Source organism: Onychomys torridus, chromosome 3 (assembly GCF_903995425.1).
Source record: "Onychomys torridus chromosome 3, mOncTor1.1, whole genome shotgun sequence".
In the NCBI taxonomy this organism is placed as follows: Eukaryota; Metazoa; Chordata; class Mammalia; order Rodentia; family Cricetidae; genus Onychomys; species Onychomys torridus.
In genome coordinates this window covers 51,818,865-51,843,799 of record NC_050445.1, presented here as the reverse complement: position 1 = coordinate 51,843,799, position 24,935 = coordinate 51,818,865, and the positions used below count along the sequence as shown (strand labels likewise).

At 40.3% G+C, this 24,935-nt stretch overlaps 1 protein-coding gene and 1 pseudogene across 1 annotated transcript in view; both read left to right on the top strand.

Moving 5' to 3' along the window:
* Positions 1–480: 480 nt before the first annotated feature.
* The window catches only part of Capza2 (capping actin protein of muscle Z-line subunit alpha 2), a 42,590-nt gene continuing 18,135 nt past the window's right edge, over positions 481–24,935 (top strand). Inside the window, exons 1-4 of the mRNA XM_036181644.1 lie at positions 481–642; positions 18,044–18,107; positions 18,883–18,934; positions 23,641–23,704. Coding sequence (XP_036037537.1) covers positions 604–642; positions 18,044–18,107; positions 18,883–18,934; positions 23,641–23,704 — 219 coding nt within the window. The 5' untranslated portion in view covers positions 481–603. The remainder of the gene's footprint in view (positions 643–18,043; positions 18,108–18,882; positions 18,935–23,640; positions 23,705–24,935) is intronic.
* On the top strand, positions 7,079–8,074 carry LOC118579447 (annotated as a pseudogene).

Genomic DNA, 24,935 nt, shown 5'->3' with positions numbered 1-24,935 from the left:
ATATTTGTTGGACGAATACATGAAAATATCAAGAGTAATTTTCCAGTTATGGACTGGATTGCGTATGCCTATTTTTAATCAACAGGGTTTTTTTTTTCCCCTAATATTTAAACATGTTTCATTGGTACAGCTTTTTCACAATTTCGCTGGCAGCGTTCAGGATTTGGTGGGTACAAAGTCATGGGCTCAGAATGTACTCGTCGCCAACGGGGTCCATATGGTCATCCCTGGGTACGAGAACGGCACCAGAGCAGGAGGGAAGAAGCTGCCATAGCAATCCGGCTTCGGTGGCGGTGCGCACGCGCACGCGCACGCGCACGCGCACAGCGGGGCTCCGGCCTGCGTCCGGAAGGGGGGGGGGGCGGAGCTCCGGGGCGCGTGCGCGGCGGCGGCCTAGGCTGGGGGGGGGGGGGGGAGGCGGAGCTTCCCGGGCGTGTGCGCAGTGGCCTGAATCCGGGAGGCGGGGCTGCGGGGCGCGTGCGCGGCGGCCTGGGCGGCGGGCCCCTCCCTTGGCGGGGGCGCGCGGCGCGGAAGACCGCACGGCTAGGGGGAAGTCAGGTGGCCGCCGCCGCCACCAGCGCCACAGTTTGTCGCCAGAGGAAGATGGCGGATCTGGAGGAGCAGCTGTCCGACGAGGAGAAGGTAGGCGCCGCGGCGGTGAGGAGCAGGGCGGCCGGAAGCGAGTGGCGCGGCCTGAGGGCCGGAGCCTGTTCCCCGGGCGTGCTCTGCTGGTGGGCCGCACGCCTCCGCTTCCCGAGCCGGGTGCTAGCCGGGTGAGCGAGGCCCGGCCGCTCCGCTCCGCTCCTTGTAGGGTGTGTGCTCCGAAAATAGGAAGCGGAGCCGGGCGGCCGCGGGCGGGGGCGGGGCGGATGCGGCGGGGCCCGGGCCTGGGGGTCCCGGCTCGGGGGACGGTCGAGGGCCGTGCGGCGCCGCCCGGCCTGGGGCTGTCACCGTGGGGCGGGGGAAGCGGCTTAGCCGACCCTCACTTTCTCCTGCAGTTTCTCCTCCCCGACGCGAAGTGCTTCCTGGTTGTTCAGGGTGTTTCCTTCCCTCTGGAGGTCGCAGTCTCCACATCCCGCCCCTTTGCGTCCCTGCCCCCCCTCCCCCGCCGTCTGTTTCTTTTATCAATTTTTCTCATTATTACCTTTTTTTTTCCCCTTTTTTAATTGCTGCACTCATGTACCCCGGAAGGCAGTACATGTTCACAAAGACACCTCTTCCCCCCCCCCAAATTGTTTTCTGCTCAACTTGGCTGCTGCTCCCCTTGGGGCAGATTTGGTGACATCCCATCCTCCTGATAGGACCAACTCTGTAGAGGGAGAGCGAGTGTAACTCCTTTTACTGCGTGTTAAATGCTGTGACAGCAGTGGGACCAGATGCACCACCCAGGTTCTCACATTTGTGATCCGAGATCTGATCATTGAGCTAAGACTTTTGCCCGTTTTCTTTGGCGCCGGTGGAGACCTCATACCTAGGGGCGAGCCGTGTGAGGAGAACTCTTTAAGTTTGAACTTTTCCTGGAAAAGACGACGGTTTTCAAACTTGACTGACATGTGAGTGTGGTGTACTTTTGGAAATGTCCGCTCTGAGTGCCTGGTTTTTAAATTCCAGAACATACTCAGTTCTAGGTGGGTGTTAAAGAAACTCTTAAGAATATTTTCAGTTGGGACCCTCTGTTATACTGTGTGGTTGCGCCAGAATTAGGGTTCTGTCTCCTTATCCTTAGGGTTGTTCAGAATTTGTTTTTGGAAATGTCTTTCTTTTGTGCTCCCTGGTGAAAGTGATGATAAATTAATAAAATCGGGACAGCAACATCATTTGCCCTAATCCACAGAACTAGACCCTAGAAGTTGCTGTGCAGTATTTACGTGTGTATCATTGAATAGTTTTAAGTTGGCGATTGAAAATATAACAATGCACTGCATGCAGTGTTACAGATTTTTAAAGGGAATTTTTATGTTTTGTTTACTTTTGTATGATCATTAGTAGCTCAGTTGGCTAGAAAGATAGCTGAGGAGAGAATACTTAAGTGTGGGAGATAATATAGACCTGCCATGTTGGAAAGGCCTGCAATTTTCAAAAAGAAATGATAAAGATTTCTTATTCTTGACACACAGGGCACTAAGTTTCACAGAATAGTGTGTAAGTTCATCTACTAGTATAGTGTTAGGAACGAATGAGAATTCTAATTTTAAATTTAGCATCATTTTTGTGACTTGAGCAAGAATATTCTGTAGTAATTCACACACTGTTAATTTATGACAGTATTTTCTAATTTAAGAAAACAATGGGCAAACTTTTAAATTAAATTTAAATAACCAGTAATTTGAAAATTTAACATTCTTGAAAACTTGAATTACCCAAGTAGATTTTTACTACTTTAGGAGGAGGATGTTTCATGTGGGATCAGATATAGAGGATTTAAAGGTGATAGATATTTTAAGACCAATACTTAAATCATGCTTCTTTGTTGTTTCCTTGCTTGTGATTTTTAGGAGTAAGTTTTAAATACTTTTCATACTTTAGGAGTTTCTGTTCTAGGTTGCAGGTCCTAAAGAAGTGGAGGTACTATGATGTATATAATACTGTACTTTATATGTGCCTACTACATAAGACAAATAGTTTTCTTTTTTTAACTTAAATTTGAGGAAGGTAGTTTCATTATTACCACTTACCTGTAAGTAAGATAAGGTTTTAAAAGCCTTATGTAGCTTATGTAGGAGGGAAGTAGCAGAGGTGAAATTTAAACCTGAGTTTGTCAGAATCCAAGGTTTACTTGCATTTTTAATGGCATTATGTTCCCTAGAAGTTGGTTGTAGGACTGTCCTGGGTTTATATATTGGTTTTGAATTTGTTGACAGTTTTTGTTGTTGTTGTTTTTTAAAGGAAGCAAAGGTTCTTTGTAGTGTCAGGTTCTAAATTTGTGTTAATACTTAGTGAAAAGGCTACTGGTAAACTTGGATTTTCATCTGTTGATGGAAGCTTTTTTTTTGGTTTTTTGGTTTTTCAAGACAGGGTTTTTCTGTGTAGCTTTGTGCCTTTCCTGAACTCACTTGGTAGCCCATGCTCGTCTCGAACTCACAGAGATCCACCTGCCTCTGCCTCCCAAGTGCTGGGATTAAAGGCGTGCGCCACTGCCGCCTGGCTAGGAAGCTTATTTTTATTTAACATGTGAACATTTTATGCTAATGCTGTGTAGTTTTTTATTGGCCCCATGAGAGGAGGCATTTTAGAAATTAATCAAAGCTGGGTGTGGTAGAACAGATTTGTAATCTAAGTACTGAGGAGGCCCAGGTTGGAGGATCTGTAGTTCTGAGTCCAGCCTACAAAAAGCAACAACAAAAAGAGCTCCTTGTGGTGCATGCCTGTAACCCCAGCACCCTGGAGGCTAGGCAGGAGGAACAGGGGTACCCCAGCTTCCAGTGTGGCCTGGTTATCTGAGTTCCAGGGCAGTCAGGGTTGCACAGCGAGACCCTGTCTCAACAAACAAATAAAAGGGAAAAATATCTAGGACATTATGTTTCCTTTTAAAATCATGTACCGTTGCTTTTTTGATTATACTGTGATTTTAATGGCCTTATTTCTTTTGGCCACATTATCAATAGGAAGCAAAGTTAGCTAAAGAAACAGTGAAGTTCCCTAAAGTTTGTTGTAGTGTGACCCTGTAAATTTTACAAAGTTATAGAAATGCCAAACCAAAAAGAATTCTTAAGTTTTTCTTTCTCGGGTCATTTTTGTATTGTATAGTAAAGCACTTTCATGAATATGAAATTGTGATATAGAGCTCAAATATAGAGGTCCATCCCCCAACTCCTCCTTGAGTGTTTTCCTTCTGGACCTCCATCTTCTCCAGTGATTCCAAGTAGTCCACTTCTGTGGTTTCAACTTTTGGTACTGAGCTTTGGGAAGTGTGTGTGAGAATGAGGACAACCTTGGACTTCTGCTCCTCTATCCTGCTGGGTTTACTGCTGGAGGTGAAGGCAGGACTTTGTGTGTGCTGGTCAAGCATTCTACCAACTAAGCTATATCTCCAGCCCTCTCTAGTTCTTTACTTCTCTTTTCCCATTGCTACAGTCACTTGGGTCCTATGTTGCAGGGGTTTGTTTTGCTATTTTTTTTTCTGCTTGCCCTGTACCTTAGGCCAAAATTTTGTCATCTCTATGATCATGATCAAAAATGCTTTACACAATTTATTTCTTGTTAGTAAAAAATAATTTGTTAGTATTTAGTTTACAATTTCTGGGTTGACAAGATTATCAGTTTGTAACAAAATTTTACTTTTCAAACCGTACAGTTAGGTCAGTAGCAACAGTTAAGAAAGAAATAAAAGTTAAAGTTAAAAGAGAGCTAGAAATTGTGCCTTAGCTGCTCTTTCCCTTTTTTGTAGTTTCTAGATTAATATTCTATATTCTCTAAAATACCAGAGCCTAATGCTTGGTGTGGTGATACACCTCTCTAACCCCAGCACTCAGAGTTTGAAGCCTGTACTACCTAGAGATCTTGTATTTCTTTCTCACTTATTACTCGTTATTTATTGTTATTATTCTTACTTGTGTATTCATTACTCAGAGTAATGGTGACACATCTCATGTGTACTGTCTAATTGTGTTCTGGTCCTTTTCTAACGCCTTGAGTAAGTTTGTCTCTTGGCTTTAGTTCACTCTGAACTTTCAGGACATAGTAGTAAATATGAATATAACAGGAATCCGAGGATCGTGCAATGGTCTGGGACCAGCCTGTTACTTTTTATTACTCTCTTGGATGATTGATGCTGCTCCCAGGTCTTTACCATGTTTTGAAAGACAAAAATTGTATAGAGGGCTGGAGAAATGGCTCAGTGGTTAAGAGCACTGGCTGCTGTACCAGGGGACCCATGTTCAATTCTCAACACCCACAAGGCAGCTCACAACTGTCTGTAGCTCAGGATAACGGACACCCTCACACAGACACACGTTGCAGGCAAAACACTAATTTCCCTTGAACTCAGTAGCACATCATTGGTATTAAGTACAATTTTGTTCAATATTTTGTTTTCCTTACTTTCCTTTTCTATAGGAGTCCCTAAGTACAGAAATAATGTCATCTTAGCATGTCAGTGCACTACATGTGATTAGTAGAATGGTTCAGTGGATTATTGGATGATAATCCATACATTCACAGAATTGAGAGAAAACGTGTATTGTGAAGCGTAAAAGCATGTAATGCCAGGCTTTTCTATAGAAATTAGCTGTCTAAATTTTTATTCCTAAATTTTGCCATTGGCTTTAAAGGATTAAAGTCTAGTGAAATTCCTGGTGTTCTTTGAGGTACAAGTGTCTGAGGTTCAGATGCTAAATATAATTTATATATAAGCAACTAAAAATATTTTCCCATCCTATAATTGTAGCTGGCCTCAGAAATCTTGTGTTTATACAAATAACATGAGCTGCTGTATCTTATCATAATGTAAAATTAATAATGTCTTAACAAAAACTAGTTTTAACCAGTAAGCTGTTTTGGAAATTATTCATTCATCATTTCACTCTATGGATGAATTCTGAAAAACTAATTTCTATTCCAAGCAGGAATTTCATATCAGCTATAATATAAATGGAATTTTTTACACTTCACACAATGAGAAAAATTTATAGAGTATTTCGGGGCTTTTGGAAGCCTTTTTTTCATAAGAATAGAATCTTGCGTTTCAGTGTAAAATCACAGGTCCAAAAATAGCAGAATGTAAAAATTTTTTTAAGATTAAAAGCATGATAACAGAATTTGACCTGTGATTCATACTTACTATTCGTACTTTGATTTAAAGTTGGATCAGTGGCCTGAAGCCATACTTACCACAAGAGATTCATGCTTATCAAAGAAAATGGGGTCTTGGGACCACTCATAACAGGTTCTGTAAAGGGTCTCATAGGTGTAAAACAAAGAATTTCACAAATTTAATGTTTATGTTTTATTTATCGATTTATTTAGTTTTTTTTAAGATTTAATTTGTATATATGAATGTTTTGCCTTTATGTATATATGTACTTCAAGTGTGTGCCTGATGCTCAGCAGGTTAGAAGAGGGCTTCAGATCACAGATACTGGAGTTATGTGTTGTGAGTCACCTTGTAATGCTGGGAATTGAACCCATGCCCTCTGCAAGAGGAGCAAGTGCTCTTAACCATGGCTTTTAACTTAACATATCTCAAGCCTGGGTCCTCAGTTTCACAAATTGTATTTTGAAAGTTAGATACATGATTTTTGTTTTTATTTAACCATTAACTCAATGGATAAGGACTTTTTTGTTGGATTTTTTTTTAAATACATTTTTTTCTCACATAATATATCCTGATTTCCAGTTTCCCCTTTCTCTACTCCTCCTCAGTTCCTTTCTACCTCGCATTTCTGTCTCGCATTAGTAAACAAACATGTTTCTAAGGAATAATAATAAAATAAAACAACGAAAACTAACACATCGGAACTGGACGGAACAAAGAAGGAAAAGGGTCCAATAGAAGGCACAAGAAACAGATCTACTCGTTCGCACCCTCAGGAATCCTATTAAAAACAGTGAAGTGGAAGCCGTCATATTATGTATGCAAAGGACCTGGTGCAGACCCGTGTAGGCTCTTCAGTCTCTGAGTTCATGTGAATTTTCCTCATGTTGATTGAGAGGGCCTTGTTTTCTTGGTGTCCTCCATTCCATCTGGCTGGTACACTCTTTCTACCTCCTCTTCCTCAGGGTTCCTTGAGCTTGAGGGGAGGGGTTTGATGGAGACATTTAGGGCTGTTTTAAGGTCTCTCTCTGGGTAATGTCTGACTGTGGATCTCTATATTTGTTCCCATCTGCTGCTGGAGGAAGCTTCTCTGATGGTGGCTTTTATTGCATATTTTAGTTCACAGTGTTTCTGTTGGAAATCCACGAAAATAATTTTTCAGAGCTATCTCCACATTGATTTATTTACCAAATACAGGTTCGTTGTCTCTTATCCAAAATGCCTAGGACCAGAGGAGTTTAGATTTTGGTTTCTTGGATTTTGGAGTATTTGTACATAGGTAATGAGATATCTTCATGTACAGATCCAGTTCTAATTAGGAAAGGCATGCGTTTTGTTGTACCTTGTCCAGATAGCTTGAAAGTAATTTTCTACATACATGGGTGTGTTGATTCGGTGTGGTGGTATGTGTGTGTGCACACATGCACACCAGAAGTAAGTCTTGGGTGTCATTCCTTCCTTAGGAGCCATCAAGCTTGTTTTTAGACAGTGTTTCTCACTGAAACTTGGGCTATGCTTACTGCCCAGGGATTGCCAGAGCCTGTCTCTGCCTTCCTGGCACTGCATTTACTGATAAGCATCCTAAAGCCTGGCTTTTCATATGGGTCCTAGAGATGGAACCCATGTCCTTGTGCTTCTGCAGCAGTCATTTTTACATACTGCTCTCTCTCCAGACACTTATACAATACATATTTTAAAAATACTTATTTACCGGTGCTGGCCCTACTCTTCTGGTCTCAAGCAGCCAGGGTGTAGAGAGAGAGCAGCCAGGGTGTAGAGCGCAGTCGCGGCGGTTGCTAGGGCAGCGGTGGCAGAACGTTGGCTACTAGGGTGCTTAGCCTAATTGGCAAAAGAGCCATTTCCACCTCAGTGTGTGTTTGAGCACATGGGAGTGTTGTGAAGGGTGAAGACTATTCTCTCCCTATTTATGTCGATTGGCATCACTACCCCTTGCCTGATGTGGCCCATGTCAGGCTGCTGTCTGCCAGCCAGAAGGCCCTGAAGGAGAAGGAGAAGGCAGACTGGAGCAGCCTGTCCAGGGATGAGAAAGTCCAATTGTACCTCATCCAGTTTAATGAGAGCTTTGCTGAGATGAACAGGGGCACCAATGAGTGGAAGACAGTTGTGGGCCTGGCCATGTTCTTCATCGGTTTCACTTCCCTCATTCTGATTTGGGAGAAGCACTATGTGTATGGCCCTGTCCCTTATACCTTTGATTGTGACTGGGTGGCTATGCAGACCAAGCGGATGCTGGCCATGAAGACCAACCCCATTCTGGGCTTCTCTGCCAAGTGGGACTACAAGAATGAGTGGAAGAAGTGAGACCTGCTGCTTGCCAGCTCCCTCTCCTCAGTCGGCATGCTAGAAGCCACTGTGTCCAAAGGTCCATGCTAATAAATGACCTGTTTATGTGGGAAAAAAAAACTTATTGTTATGTATATGTGTGTACACCTGCATGAGTTCATGTGCACCATGTATATGCAAGTGCCCTTGGAGATCAGAGGGTGTCAGACCCCTTGGAACTGGAGTTACAGGCAGTAAGCCACCTGATGTGGGTGCTGGGAACTAAACCCTAGGTCTGCTGCAAGAGCAATTACATACTCTTAACTGCTCAACCATCTTTCCAGCTCTGTTAGACAATATTTTTAACAACTTTGTGTATGCAATAAAATTTTATGGTGTGAAGCTTTCATTGTGAGTGTTGTTTTAGTACTCAAAAAAATAATGTTTTAGAACATTTAAATTTTGGGCTTTTGGATTAGAAATGTTTAACCTATATTTGCTTTGAAGGATAAGAGGAAGAGAGAAACAGAAAAGGTGAAGTGTAGTCATTGAAATTGTGTTCTGTAACCAGCAAAGTGCTCATGAAACTTAAAGAGCAATGCCCAGGGCTGTAGTAAGAAGCAATTGAATTAGCTCGTGAGCAGCACTGGGGAGGTAGAGTCAGGTGGATCTCTGAGTTCCAGGACAGCCATGGCTACACAGAGAAACCCTGTCTTGAAAAGCCAAAAAGAAAAAGAAAAAGAAAGAAAAGAAAAAATTGAATCTGTATATTCTAGGCACTTTACCATATATAATCCCAGTTATTATTAAGGAAAATTAAAAAAACATGTTATTCCCCTTAACTATGCTCATTAAAATGAATTAGCCCATAATAAACATACATTGATAATCATTTGGTCATATGCCATTTAAATGGCTTGAACTTCAGAAAAGTTTTTTATTATTTTATTTGTAGCTCTTGATAAAGCATAGACAACTTTTAGAGAGTTGTGGGAAACAACTCTAATTCTTATAAAGTAGCAAAATGCATAGAGGCCTAAAATTGAGTCTCTCTACCATTTGTGTCATGAACAGCTTAAACTAGTTCTCCTCACTCTGCCCTCACAGAAGCCTGAGCCAAGCCTCTACCTTAATCACAGTGAGCAAATGCACTTCCTGTGTATCTGAGTGATAGGCTTCATTACCCACCAAACATCCCAATTACTTGAACAAGGCAATTCCCCCTCCAGAACCAGGCATCAGCTTTCTCCCACAGCCCCTTTGTGTGGCCCCCTACCTGGTGTGCTGTGCTGTTTTTTCCCTACCTAGCTATTTTATGTTTATGTGTTCACAAGCCTACATGCATTGCTTCCTATCTTTAGGAGGAAATGGAGTCCTCATCAAAACGGCTACAGTTAGCTGACAAAAATAAATAAGTAAATAAAATAAATCTTGAGCAAGTGTAAAAGAAGAAAGTATTAAAAAGTAGACAATTTGTTTACAGGAACACATAGATTTTATTTTAAAAGTCTATGTCAAATTTGCCACCTTGGAAGAATGAACCTTGCATGTTATTTACCCTAAGAACTTGATTCTACTTGTTGAAAGGGGAGCCATTCAATGATTTTAAAGTAGGGGAAAGTGAATATATATTGAAGGAAAAATAGCGGTCCACTGGCAAGATGACAAACTAAATTTTGTTTTGTTTTGTTTTGTTTTGTTTTGTTTTGTTTTTCGAGACAGGGTTTCTCTATGTAGCTTTGCGCCTTTCCTGGATCTCACTCTGTAGACCAGGCTGGCCTTGAACTCACAGAGATCTGCCTGGCTCGGCCTCCCGAGTGCTGGGATTAAAGGCGTGTGTCACCACCGCCAAGCTGACAAACTAATTTTTAAGAAGGATGAAACTAGAAGCAGAACAGCTTAACAGCCTAGAAACTAAATAAATGGTCAGATGTGACTGGAATGGAGTCAGAAAGGGTGATTGGAGTTGAACGAGATATTTGTTGATTGACTCTGGAAGGGGGACAGAATGAAATGATAGCTGTGCCAGTAATTTGTTCAAGAACAGAATGGGTGTGTTTAGGTGCAAGAGTTCAAGGCATCTTGGAGGCACTTTGAGGCTATTTCTAATAGGTGATGGTTTGGAAAATGGATCTTGGTCTTGAGATTCTACAGGAGAAAGATTTGAGAGCTGTCCTATAGAAATGATAAAGTTCAGTGTCAGTGGAAGCTAATAACATTGCGTACCAAAAGATTCCTTTTGTTCCAGAATCCTCATGGGAAGATGATACTCTGTTGGAAAGCAGTTCCATGAACAGCCTTTCATTTTGAATAAATGAAGAATAAAAAAAAGCCGTCAGGCTGTGGTAGCCTACACCTTTAATCCCAGCATTCGGGAGGCAGAGACAGGTAGATCTCTGAGTTCAAGACCAGCCTGGTCTACACAGAGAAACCCTGTCCTAGAAAACAACAACAAAAACAATAGTGAAAGCATTATGAAAAATACACTATTTTATCTAATGGTCAGGTTTTTATAAAAGTTGAAAAACACCTCATCTTATGTTTCACTTTTTAAAAATTGAAGTTTATGCTCTAGGAACTCAATAACAAATTCTTGAGGCTTTGAGTTTTATTGCCAGCACCAAAAATAAATTTAATAAATTACTTAAATTTAGGTTTATGGGACTTTATAAAAAAATCATCTCTAGAATTTATGTTGATTTTGATAAAAAGCCAACTGCACATGGGTACCATTGAATTGAATCAAATTCTCATTTTTCCCCTTGTGTTCTGTCACTTGGTGTTTGAACAGTCTGACTGGTGGGATGGGAAGGCGTGTTGGTGGATAGAAATGTCTGCAGTTCAAATGACAACAGAAGTTCATAGACGACAGAAACCGTTCTGGTAACACTGCAGGGTGCAAAGACACTAACATGTACTGTGGAAATGTCTGCCGTCGAGACTGTTTTTAAGAATACTGATCCTAGGACTAGAGAGATGGCGACTCTCCTAACGTGTCTTGTAGAGAATTCACAGAGTGAAAGGAAAGAACGGACTCCCAAAAGCTGTTCTTTGCCTCCATGTATATATGCGCTTTGTGATATGTGCATACACACACACACACGTGCTCACACACAGAGAGGTAAATAAATGTTAAAAAACACTAATACTCTACTAACACGTGTTGTTTCATGACTCTTCTTGGAAAGGATGTAAACAAATGTCTGTTCAATCCACACGGGACACAGGCAATGAAGCAACGAAACAGTTGAACTCCACTGTAGCTTGGTGTGTCTGTGTTTGTTGGTGGTGCTTATGGGAGGGAGCATGGTGACTCTGACAGCTGCAGCACCAAGTAGTCCGTCCCAGCAGGAGTGACAAAGTTTGCTAGAGATTCTGTCGTGTGGCAGAGACTCTCATTTCCCTCACTGCAGACAGGAAGCAGAGAAAAGGAAATGCTAGAGGCAAAATACAGCCCCCATGTACACTCTTGTAGATATCTTCCAGCTAGGCTCCCACCTCCCAGTAACCTCTATTTCCATCAGGGGACTAGTCCACTGATTAATCTTGAGGAAGAGGATCCAGTCACTTCTCCAGAGCACCACAGAGGATGAACAGGTCCTAGAGCATGAGCCTGTGGGGAGATTTCATAGTCATGCCATAACATCTGGCCATTCTAAATAAATGAGAGGTCATTAGGACTAGATTTTTTCAACACAAAGTGACTGCTAAGGGCCAAGTATAGAACAGAGGTAACTTGTGTGTTACTTTTCAGTAAATATCAAAGGGTTTGCTGTTTGCCAGGCACCAAAGTATCCAAACAAGGAGGTGCACAGGCAAAAATCTTCCTCTGGTTTTCTTTGTATTTATGTAAATCTGTGGTAGATTTTGAGGATTTTAGAAGAGGGCTTAGAAACTTAGAAATTTTGGGGGTAGTTACTTCTATAAATAAATTATGTTACATGCAATTTCATACATGTATATATTGCATTCTGGTTTTTCTTCCCCAACTTGTTTTTTTTTTTTTTTTTTGTATTTAAATATATTTATTTATTAATTTTTTTTTTCAGTTTACATATCAACCCCAGTTCCCCCTCCCTCCCCTTCTCCCACCTCCTCACCTCCCTCCCACTCTACCCCCATCCACTCCTCAGAGTGGGTAAGGCCTCCCATGTTAGTCAACAAAATCTGGCATACCAAGTTAAAGGAGAGCCTAGCCCCTCCCCATTGTATCAAGGCTGAGCAAGGTATCTTGCCACAGGGAATGGGTTCCAAAACCAACTTGTTTTTATTTCCCTCCCGTCCTTGCCAACTCCTCTTCCTCCTTACAGATATCATTTCCTATATCTGTGGCTGCTTTGTTGTGTCTCATGACCTACAGAGTTTATCTAGAGCCATCTGTATGACCTTGGGTTTGGAACTTCTATTAGAGCCTAGTACACTCACCAGTGGGTACACAGTTGGGTAGTATGTCTCTCCTCTTCCAGAATCCATTTGCAGCTGTTCAGCAGAAAGAGGTGGGGACCCATGATCCCTTTCTCCATCCGAAGCTGATTGTTGGGCAGGTTTCGCCAGTAGGCACAGCTGCTGTGAGTTCATGATTGTCAAGGCTGTATTGTACTTTGAAGACAGCATTCCAAGCCCATCTCCCTCTCTTCCAGCTCTTACATTATGTCCCGCCCCCCACCTCAACAACCATCCTTTAGTCTCAGCATCTTGTGCAGGCATGGGGCTTTACATTTGTTTCCATTTACTGCAAAGTAAGGCTTCTTTGATTAAGGATTGAGAGCACTTTGTCTCTGGGTATAAACAAATATTTTGAAGGTTGGGGTCATGTCATTTTAGCTATACAGTCGTGTAAGTTTCCACTAGGGCATCAGACCTCTTTAGCCACACGTTTTGGGCTGCATTTATACTACTAGACATTAATACTCTAATATGGAATGGACCTCAGATGGAATCAGAGCTCTTGCTTACTCTTGAAACAGAAACAGTCACTATTGGGCAGCAAAGGCCTTTACCTGCTGAGCTCTGTCACTGTTACAGTAAACTTTTTTGTTTTTTATTTTATGGGTATGGATATTTAGCTTGCATGTCTGAACTACCATAGTATCTTAGGAAGATGGTATTTTCTTTCATTGTTAACAGATACATTTTCGTTACTTTAGCATATGGGAAATCCAAAGGTATAGTTCTTGTGAAATTTCACAAAGTCCAGATTTAAATATTTCAGGCATAGTTGGTATAATCCAGGTAGAATTTGAGACTCTCGGTCTTCTCCCTTGGCCTTCCGGTTCTTAGTGTTGACTACTTTAAGCCTACCATTCAGTTTGGATAAAAGAGAAGGAAGGCTCTTTTGGCTACACAGTGCAATAAAAGAGGAAAATAAGTCCATAAAACAAAAGAAATATAAATCACCTTTGCTTTCACAGTATAATCTAAAAATAAAACTGCCAAATTCTAAGAGGTATATAACTTTTTTTAAGAAACAACCAAACATTTCAAAGCTTAACTACTAATTTGTATCAGTAAAATATATACTACTTAGTATTAGTATTTTAATTTTGACAGCTCTATGTATGTAGCATGTGTCATTAAGAATGTTAAAAATGACTTCAAATCTTAAGCTTATAAAATAAAATTTGATTATTTTTAACATGCAGTTTTCACTTCTCTGCTGTGGTCATGTCTAAGACTTTCATTTTGCTTTCTGACAGCTCTTTACCTGGGGAGGGAGGAGGTTAAACAGTTGACATAATCGTAATAGATGCAACTGTAGGCTCAGCAAGCACAGCACAGTAGTCAGATCCATTGCCCTTTTCTTTTCTCTGCCTTTCTTCATTTTTAGCTTAACAGGTGTATTTGTTACTTTGCTGCTGCTGCTGTGATGACCAGAGGAAACTTAAGGAAGAAAAGGTTTCTTCTGGCTTATGGGTTCAGAGGGCTAGAGTCCATCATGGCAGGGCAGCAGGAGCGGGAAGCTGGCTTATCACAAAGGGAGCAGGGTGAGGTTATATGTTCCAAAGCCTGTGACATACTTCATAGAGCAATGGTGCCACCAGATGGGGATCAAGTATTCAAATACATGATCCTATGGGGGACGTGCTTGATTTTAAACCACCATAGCTACAAATCATGGGTTTTACCATGAAGTAAAGTCTCTCCCCAAAGTCTGGTTCACTTTCTTCCCAGTTAGAAAGAATGGGACTTTTAAGCCTCCATAACCACAAGAACCAATTCCCATAATACATTTGTATCTATCTTTGTCCTGTTAGCTTTGTTTCCTTAGAAGACCCCAGCAAACATAGGTTGATTTAATTGTTTTGAAACATAATCCACCTAACCAGGCAGTATTTATGGGCTATTTACTGAACTCAGCATGACAATAGAGGTTGAAGATAAAAGGTGCCCCAAGTAGTGGTCTGCACCCAGCAAGAGTTCCTGGGGAAAACAGTCCTTGAAACCATTGTGAGTACAGGGCCAAGAGGAATGAACAAGGCAAAGGGATAGAGCAGAGAAGGATTTAGGCATTACTGCTTAGAAGGGGGGTGCTGTGAGGCCAGGCGGCAGTGCCACATGCCTTTAATCCGAGCACGCACGCGGGAGGCAGGGGCAGGCGGATCTCTGTGAATTCGAGGCCAGTCTGGTCTGTAGAGCGAGCTCCAGGACAGACACCAAAACTACACAGAGAAACCCTGTCTCAAAAAAAAGAGAAAAAGAAAGGGGGTGCTGTGGTAGATGACACTTCAGCTGGGTCTCAGATAAGCAGAACAGATAAGACTCAGCACCTTTTTTGGGGGGAGGGGGAGTCCTATAACTCAGACTAAGCCCTCGCTCTCATTCTCTCTCCCTCCCTCTCTCTCTCTGCGCGCGCGCGCGTGTGTGTGTGTGTGTGTGTGTGTGTGTGTGTGTGTGTGTGTGTGTGTGTGGTGTCGGGTAGAGAAATAAGGGAAGTTTATACAGTAATAGAATTCTGTTGTCTACTTGACTGTATGCACATTCATTAATTAAGTCATTGAACTGGGCATTCGATTATGTGCATTGTATCTCAATATATAAAGAAAATTTATATATATGTATATTTTTAATAAGGAGTGTTTGCAGGTGAAGGTGTGTTGTCTATGGTAACTTACCAATTGCTGAATTTGGCAGGATTTAGGTCAAGGACATAAAAGCATTTGTATGCCATGTAGAGGCATCTGGAGAATAATTAGCATGAGGAGGAGGAGCTGAATTGTGTGCCCCTAAAAGGTATCGGGGAAAACAGTCACTTCCTACACCAAGGCTGCACTTTTCGTCCAAATTTGTCTGCTTAGGACTGGAGGGTGAGAAGAGTGAGAGAGAGAAAGTGTGTGTGTGTGTGTGTGTGTGGGGGGGTGATCATTACCTCCTCATCCAGCTTCCCTGTTATTTTATTGGGGGGGGGTGATCATTACCTCCTCATCCAGCTTCCCTGTTATTTTATTGGGGGGGGGGTGATCATTACCTCCTCATCCAGCTTCCCTGTTATTTTATTGGGGGGGGTGATCATTACCTCCTCATCCAGCTTCCCTGTTATTTTATTGGGGGGGGGGTTGTTTTTTGTTTGTTTGTTTTTGTTTTTCGAGACAGAGTTTCTCTGGGTTGAGGAGCCCTACCAGTAATCAAGTAATTTCTACCTTGTGTAGTACCATCCTTGAATCTCGAAATTACAAGAGGCTCTTCCTGGCTGCTTCTCCCACTTAGAGTATGCTTCTCTTGCCTGGCCTGCATATAAACCTCACTTCACTGCCTTCCGAGGCCAGTGGGTCAGATCCCTTTGCTTGCATGGTCATGGGTGAGGGAGGGCCAGTTTACAGGAGCTTGGACAGTTGACTGGTGGCTGCCCCACTGAAGACAATGCCTCTTCCTCCCCTAGCAACCATTAAGAGCCCACAGTTACTCAGGGAGGGCTGGGGCCTCATTAGCTTCTCTCCATCTATGAAGGAATGTTTGTGGACCCAGGTTTATGTAACTCTTGGCAGGTAACACAGCTGCTTGAGACTTTAAGAGTGACCAAGCATGCCTGGAGACCAGCGGTCTACAGCACTCCACCTCTGGCTCTACATCTTTCTGTCCCTTCTTTACTGTTCTCTGAGCCTAGAGGGAGCGATGCAGATGTTCCATTTAGAGCAGTGCATCCAACAGTAACTCTGGGCTCTTTGGACATCGATGAATCTCCACAGCAAAAACAAAACACACACACACACACACACACACACACACACACACACACACACACAAATGAAGTTTCACTGACCAAAACTGATGGCAGTAGTGATGGATGCATATAAATATTTAGAAGGAAATTTCACGGACATATCCTGCTTATATAATGTGCCTTTTAGTAATATTCTTAAGTGAAGAAACAATTTTATTTTCAAAATGGGCATAAAATAAAAGTATACTCTTTTCCTTGAAGACTTTCTGGTACTACTCAAATGCCTCCATTTTCTTCCTTTTCCTTATTTTTCTCTAGTTACTCCCTTCCCCACCCCATTCCCAAACTGGCAACTGTTACCCAGTCTCCTTTGATGTAGAGACAACCCTACTTGAAATGGGACCACTCACAGGTTTTTTTTACCTTTGATGGTGCAAAGGCAGTAGTGCTCAGTGAAAACCCTAGTTCAGATTGTGAATCGAGGTCTTTTCCTGGGCTAGGACTAGGTATGATGTGCTTCTGAGACTGGTCTCTACCTCCCGATTAACCACAGAGATATTAAGCTGAACACTGAACACTATAGTGTACTCTGCAAGGCAAGCTGTGCAGTTTGGATAAGATTAATTAAATAATTAAAAATATTTTAATGTAAAATGGGCTTATCGGCCGGCAGCAGTGGCACACACCTTTAATCCCAGCACTCAGAGGCGGAGCCTGGCGGATTTCCATGAGTTTGAGACCTGCCTGGTCTGCAGAGCAAGATCCAGGACAGGCACCAAAACTACACAGAGAAACTCTGTCTTGAAAAACCAGAAAGGGGTGGGGGGTGCTTATTGGAATCCCAGTGTCAGTTAGAGAGCATATGTACTAAGGTTGAATGTTATATGCATAAAGTCTTAACCTTTTGAGCTTCTCTTCTATCCAGTGTAGTACTTTAGAATTAATTCAAGTTGTTTCATGTATCCTAGTTCCTTTTATTGCTAAGTAATTACATTATATAGATGTACTACAGTTTATTTGTCCAGTGGATGTTTGGGCTGTAAATTATTTCCAGTTGTGAACAATTTTGAGTAATTTTTGTGTGTGTGTATAAAGTAATTTGTTAGGGTATTTGCCTAACACTATTAGAAGTACCAAATGTTTTCCATATTGGTTGTACAGTTTTACATTCTTATAGTAAGGAGCTCCAGTTGGCTTGAACCCACACCAGCAATCTTTTTATCTTAGCCTTTCTGTTTTCCATGGGGTAGTATTTTTTGATTTCTTTATCCATATTCTGATGAAGAATACTTGAGCATACTTTTTCATATATGTGTATGTCTTGTGCTTTTTTTGTTTTGTTTGTTGTTTTTGTCTGTTAAATTGCAAGAGTACTTTGTGTAGTTTTAAATAGGTTTGCTGATAAAATTGTGTATCTAGATAAAGATTCTAAGTATTTAGGACCAGAAGTTTTTCAGCGTTCAGGGTATTGTGTATTTTGGAAATGTTTGCCTGCACTGTACCTAGTTTTGAGTAAATCACCTGTCATCAGTGTACCTACCTAACTTTATCTTTTCTCACATATGGATTTCTTCAAGCTTCTTTGGTTTAAAAGAAGTAAAATTGTGAGAAAATGCTTATCTGCAGACAGCTTTAAATACTTAACTGTATTAAGTTAGATATTTTACCTTCATTTATCTTGTATGGTGTAATTATATTAAATGAATAAAATAGTAACAACAAACTTGTGTTTGAGTGTAGAAATGTTATAGTCTTTAAAGAACTTTGAAATTTATGTAATAGTGATTTGTTTTTTCTGTTATTCTAGCAGAATGTATACTGTGATATTTATGCCTTCATTTCTGTCTTAGGTACGTATAGCAGCAAAATTCATCATTCATGCCCCTCCTGGAGAATTTAATGAGGTTTTTAATGGTAAGTCTTTAAAATATCTAAAAACTTATTCGTGGTGTGTGTGTGTGTGTGTGTGTGTGTGTGTGTGTGTGTGTACGTCAAAGCACAATTTTGCATGAGTTGGTTTTCTCCTTCCACCATGGGTTCTGAGGATCCAGCTCAGGTTGTCAGGCTACCATGGCAAGTACTTTTACAGCTGAACCATTTTGAGTCCCTATGATGTGTTTAATTTGTAACACTAAGGCTTGATGTATTAATTTATCTCTTAAGAACTTTATTTTATTTTTAGGGAAATGAAACTTACCAAAAGTTAATGAACATGGGAGTGTTTTTCTGTTCCTTGCAAGAGTCTGGAAGGACAGAAAGCTTGTTGCTGCCCCTTGCTTACAAACTTGCCTGTTTAATTATGTTTTCTATAGACCACACTCATTTGAAATTTGTGATTGTGTTGTCAAACTAAGAAACATAGTGCTAAGGATTTTCTGGAAATCATATCAGACGATTTTCTGGTGCAGTTTATTTTTAGTTCTTTGGAGTTACTGTATATCTGCCTACAGCAACTGTATGAACTGGCTTTTTAAAAAATTTCCTCTTCTATTACCTAGCCAAAATATTTTTTTTTGGTTTTTGTTGTTTTTTTTTAAATACCATGCTGCGCATTTGTGGATAGTTTGGTCATTAGAATATTTTGATCTTGTGTGTATGGAGGTATTAATATCTAGATAAAACAAGTTGTATTCCTTGGAATATTCAAACAGAAAAATAATAATATATAAAACATAATATTGTTTTGCAGATGTTCGGTTATTGCTTAATAATGATAATCTTCTCAGGGAAGGAGCAGCGCAGTAAGTATTTTATGTTTTTATAACTAAAATGATTGGGAAAGAAAAGATACTATAAGGTGATAGTGAAGCACTAATCCTTGACATAGTTTCTGAAATGCAGTAAAATTTGTGTAACTATGTAAGTATTCACATTTACATATATATGTTGGACTGAGAAGTCACAGGGGTAGTTAGGGACAAATATGAAATAAAATTCTCTTTGTATATTTGCCACTGTATTACATACTACATAACATTGTTCATATTTTTTGTATAGTTTCTCAAAACTAAATGTTCATTTGAGATCATTAGAACTCATGGGAGGGTATCTGTGAAATGCAGATATATACTTTAAACCATTGATTGGCCTTCAAGTGACTCTGATTCACTATTTTCTGAAAGACTTTTGAACAGAAAAAAAAATTGACGTCATTGTTTCACTTACTTTGCTTTGAGTTGTTTAAAATGTCCCAACTTGTGGACCAGCTCAGTGGATAAAACATTTGCCACATAAGCACGAGGTTCAGAGTTCCGATCATGAATGCAAATAAAGGCCAAACGCTGCAGCATACACCGGTAATCCCAGTGCCCTGTGGTGAAAAATAGGAGGTGGAGACAGGAATCCCCAGAAACCTCCAGGCCAGGTAGCATGCTGTTCTCAGCTGTGATGAAGAGACCTACTTCAAATGAAGTGGAAGGCAAAGACTAGCACCTCAAGTTCTCTTCTAACCTCCAGCATCACTCACATACAGAAAACATACATATACATACACAAACATACTATGTACATCATATACAACTTGTACCTTTTTCAAATCTCAGCTTGAATTTTCTCTCAAAAGAAAGGATTGTCACTTGCTATTAATAGCCTAAGTTTAGGAGGCATCATAAAAACACTCTGTTTGTTCCCGTGCCAGTTCTCGGGAGCAAATGTATAACCAGATATGTGGCCTCCTCCTCTTGAGTTGTTTGGTACTGAATTTCTTTGATGCATTCATATCTCTTTCCTACATGTGTTCCTTTGTTCCAGCCTTGGCTCCATCTTTTCTAGTCTTTCTTTTTTCTCTCTCTTTCTCTTTTCCTCTTTCTGTAAAGGGAAGAGAAAACAGGACTATTGTTCTTTTTAGAGTGGATAGAGTTGATACATCTGTACTAAAAGCCAAAATTACAGTATGTTTCAAAGTAAAATCAGACTCACTGAAAGAGCCTGTCATCTAGAACACTATGAAATACCTCCAAATACTCATTTGTTCAGCAGACAAAAGAATATCGGGCTTCACTATTATGAAATCAGTAAGCCTCATAGGAATTTTTTTCATTGGATTCAGACATGTCCAATATAAGACCATATGAAATAAAATAGAATACTAGAGACATATCAAAGGCCTTCAGAACCCAAAGGAAGAACACTTTCATTTCTATTTTGAAAAAAATTTCGGGTTTATTTTATTTTTAATTGTATGTATATGTGTATGCTTGCATGTGGGTATGTGTGTGTGAGTGCTGGTACTCAGAAATCAGAAGAGAATGTTGAATCTCTTGGAACTATAGTTATAGGCAATTGTGAGATGCCCAGCATGGGTACTGGGAGCTACTGCAAGTTTTGTGTATGCTCTTAACTACCAAGCCATCTCCCTAAACCCTTTGGCTGGTTCTTAAATGCTGAATAGGATAGTTATATTGGAAGGGTCTTTGGTAGTCATCTAGTACAAACTTGGTTTAAAAGGTAAATGAGGTTCATACTAGCTAATGATAGGAGTAGAAGAAAACCCATATATTCTGATTGCTCCATTATTGAGTACCTTTTGCACTGTGCTGTACCATTTATTTGCTCTAAGAGTTTTAGATAAAACTTGCCTTGTCACATATTTACTTCATGTTTTTCAAGTTTACTGTTCTTCCTACTTCCAGGTTAAAGATAGGTGAGGTTTGCAGCTCTAGGCAGTAAAAGGCTTTGGGTCTGCCTACTACTAAAGTGCTATTTATATTTTTTAAAGTCTTTCTATCTTTTCAAAAAACAGCTTTTACTAGGAGGAATTAATGCTAAACTCTAAGTGATTCAATTTACAAACATACCTTTGAAGTAAATATTCAAGGGTGAGTGTCCTAGTGGCTTTGCATTGCTATGATAAAAATACCTGATAGAAGCAACTTCTGAGAGGAAAGACTTAGTGTAGCTCATGGTTTCGCAGAGTTGCAGTAAATAATGGTGAGAAAATCATGGTGGCAGGAGCATGTACCTGAGGTCATTCAAAAGACCAGGAAGCAAAGAGCAAGGCCAGAACCAGGAGATGAGTATAATCTTCAGAGCCATGAGCTGGTGACCTACTTCTACCAGCTCAGTCCTCACTTCCTCAAACTTCCACAGCCTCCCACAGTAGCCACACCAGCTGTGGAACATGAGCCTTTGGTGAGCATCGCATATACAAATTCTGACAGTTTGACCACATCGAGGCTATTTAGGAAAATTACTTAATGTGTTAAGAAAGTCAGAAGCGAGTCCTCTCTGTGCTTTTGTATTCTCTTCCATCGATTTTTAAAATGCTATGTTGGGAATTTCAAGAGGTGGCAATTTCATTTTACTTTGGTCTTTTTATATTTATTACTCCCGCAGTAGATATAGTCTTAAAGTTTAAAACCTAATATCGTTCTGTTGAAATGAAGACAATATCACTTTAATAGAACACAGTTGGAGTTCTGTGTATGATTTTTCATACCTTGAGTCTTTCCTATACTTTTTTTTTTTTGGATTGAACCCAGGGCCTTGCGCTTGCTAGGCAAGCGCTCTACCACTGAGCTAAATCCCCAACCCCAAGTCTTTCCTTTACTTACGTTACATAATTACCTCATAAGTATATTATTCTTAACTTGTAAGAGAGGCCTTGAGTCTTTCTCTTCACCATTTCGTAGCTAGGTTTTTTCTGTGGGTTTTTTGAGTTTCTAATCACCTCACTGCATGCTTTGTCATATGTACTACTGCCACATTAATCTTCAGAGGCAAATCTGTCACAATGCCTTGCCTCTCAAAGTAATTATTCGAAATTATTCTATCTTCAAGACCTTCCAGGGTTTAGTGAGATGGCTCGGTGAGTAATGGTGCTTTCTACCCATATATGCAAGCCAAGTTCCATCTCTTGAACCTGTGTACAGGTGAAAAGAGAGGACCAGCTCCATAGTGTTGTCCTCTGACCTCCATACATGCAGTATGACAAGCCTCCTTTTGCCGTCACAAACAAGCATAGTCATAATAAAAAATTTCAAAAGGTCTTCCAGTGCAACTCAGTAAATACCAGTGAGCACCTGCTTGGTGTAGCTGGACTTTTCTGCAGTTCCACCCGGGCCCGTAGCCACTCAGACCCAAGTAAACACACAGAGACTTATGTCAATTAAAACTGTTTGGCCTAATGGCTCAAGCTTCTCGTTAGCTAGATCTTACATCTTAAATTAATCCGTTTCTATAAACCTATACCTTGCCATGTGGTTTGTATCTTTACATCTTGCTTCTCCTGGTGGCTGCGGCTGGCAGCATCTCCTGACTCAGCCTTCCTGTTCCTAGAATTCTCCTCTGCTTATCCCACCTCTAAAATACTTTTTGTCTGGCTTCTGGCCAGTCAGCGTTTTATTTGTCAGTCAGAGCAACACATTCACAGCATCCCCAGCACTTCCCCTTTTCTTTTTTTTTCAAAAGGGAAGGTTTTAACTTTAACATAGTAGATGTTTACTTGGGTCTGAGTGGCTACGGGCCCAGGTGGGACTGGAGAAAACTGCAGCCACAGCTTGGTGCTTTCTGTGACATTGGACCTCTTTTATGCTTTTACTCCTACTGGTCCCTCTTATTAAAACATTCTTTTCTTCCTATTATCCACTCTCCTCTCCCTGTCCCTCTTTTCCTTGTCTGTATGCATGCATGTATATTTAAATGTAATTGCCCATGTGTATATGTGTGGCCCAAGATTGACATGGCATCTCTTGCTTTCCACCTTATGTTTTGAGACAGGGTGTTGCACTGAACCTGAAGCTCACCCTTTTGGTTAGGCTTGCTGTCCAGTGGACCCTATTGCTACCCCTGGCACTGGGATTACAGACAGTGCTGTGTCTTTTACTTGATTCCTGGAGATCTGAATGCAAGTCCTCATGTATGTGTAGTAAGCACTCCTGCCCACTGAGCATCTCCCCTGACCCGTCTCCTACTTTCTAGAAGACCAAGCCTACTTGATTGCTCAGTATCACATTCAGGAAATTAGTCTAGGTTTGTTTGTTTGTTTGTTTGTTTGTTTTTACTTTTGCCTTAACAGTGTAGTTCCTCAAAAATTCACTCCAATATTTCTCCTTTTTGCTTTGGCTAGATATTCTCATTAGCTATTCTCTCTCATTCAATTGTAAGACCTATGGCAATAGGAACTATTTTATTATCACAATACCTAGTCTGTTTACTAATTTCTTAAATAATTGTATATGTACATTATATATTGATAATTATTACTTTCAGGTTCTTGAATAAGAGGCCATTTGCATTTACTGGTTATGTTTTATTTTGCCAAGTTAAAAGCTGCATATCATTACTTGGTTCTTAAGACAACTATATCTATATTTTAGCTAGAGTTAACAGAAGGTAGGTAAGAGAATTACAGTTTTATTAACCTCAACATGTACAGTATAGATTTACTGGCAGGTTATTTTTTAAAATGTTAGTATAGTTTTAAATAATTGGACTTTTTCTTTTTTAGTGCATTTGCACAGTATAACTTGGACCAGTTTACACCAGTAAAAATTGAAGGCTATGAAGATCAGGTATGTTTCATAAAACACAAAATCCCACTGCTTTTTGTTTCATTTATAAAATTTTATCTGGGAAGAATTATGAGATGGTATAATATTAATCATTTTAATCATAGGCATTTACTGGCAAAATAATTGAAGTGGTCATTTATCAGAAGGTCACTTTCAGTACTAACCAGGTGTTGTGGCTTACACTTGTTTCACCCTACATGAGGCCGAATCAGCAGGATTGCCTTTAATTCAAGGACAGCTTGAGTTACATAGTGAGTACCAAGATAGCCTGAGCTACATTGAAATAACCTTGCTTTCAAACATAAGATGGGGCGAGAGAGATGGCTCAGCAGTTAAGAGCACTGGCCGCTCTTCCACAAGTTCTGAGTTCAATTCCCAGCAACCACATGGCGACTCTCAACCATCTTCTACTGGGATCTGTTGTCCTCTTCTGGCATAAAGGTGTACATGCAAATAAGAGCACTCATACATAAAATAAATAAATCTCTTTTTAAAAAATCAAAAACATGAAATAATAAGGTTCCTAGAAAATAATTGCTTTAAATCTACAGGTCTTTCTGTATTCTTTTCTAAAACAACTCACACAAGGTCGTTACTTTTTTTGTTCTTTAGAGCTGTCGTAGTCAGTGACTGGTGATTTTGTTAAGTCATAATTACATAGATTACATCAACTAATGGGGACAGTATAAGAGAAAAGGTTTGAAGGAACTTGAATCTATGGTTGCTTCTGTTTAGCATGATTATATAATAATATAAGTTTTGTAGTTCAAGGGAAGAACTGTAAGAATAGACAGATAATTTGTAACCAAAGGGAAAACATACATAGCTCTGCATGTGTGGGAGTAGTGAGGTAAGTCAGTAGTTAAGAGGGTGAGCTGCTCTTGTAGAGGACCCAAGTTTGGTTCCCAGCAACCACTTCAGCTAGGTCACAACTATCTATAACTTCTGCTTCAGAGGTTCTGATGCCCTCTTTTGGTCTCCATGAGCACCTACACTCATGAACAGACACACAAACATGCTTACACATAATATATTTATTAAGATATATAGGCATACTTGTTTATTTCTGCAGAGATTTTGGTCTTTTGATTTTTTTAATTGGTTACCATTACAAGCAATACTACATTGATTGTCTTTGTAGTCCTGGTAACATTGACAATGGTTTTCTTTAATCCGTAGAAGAAAATAATGCTACATTAGAAAATATATCTTTTTCAAATGTTTAATGGTT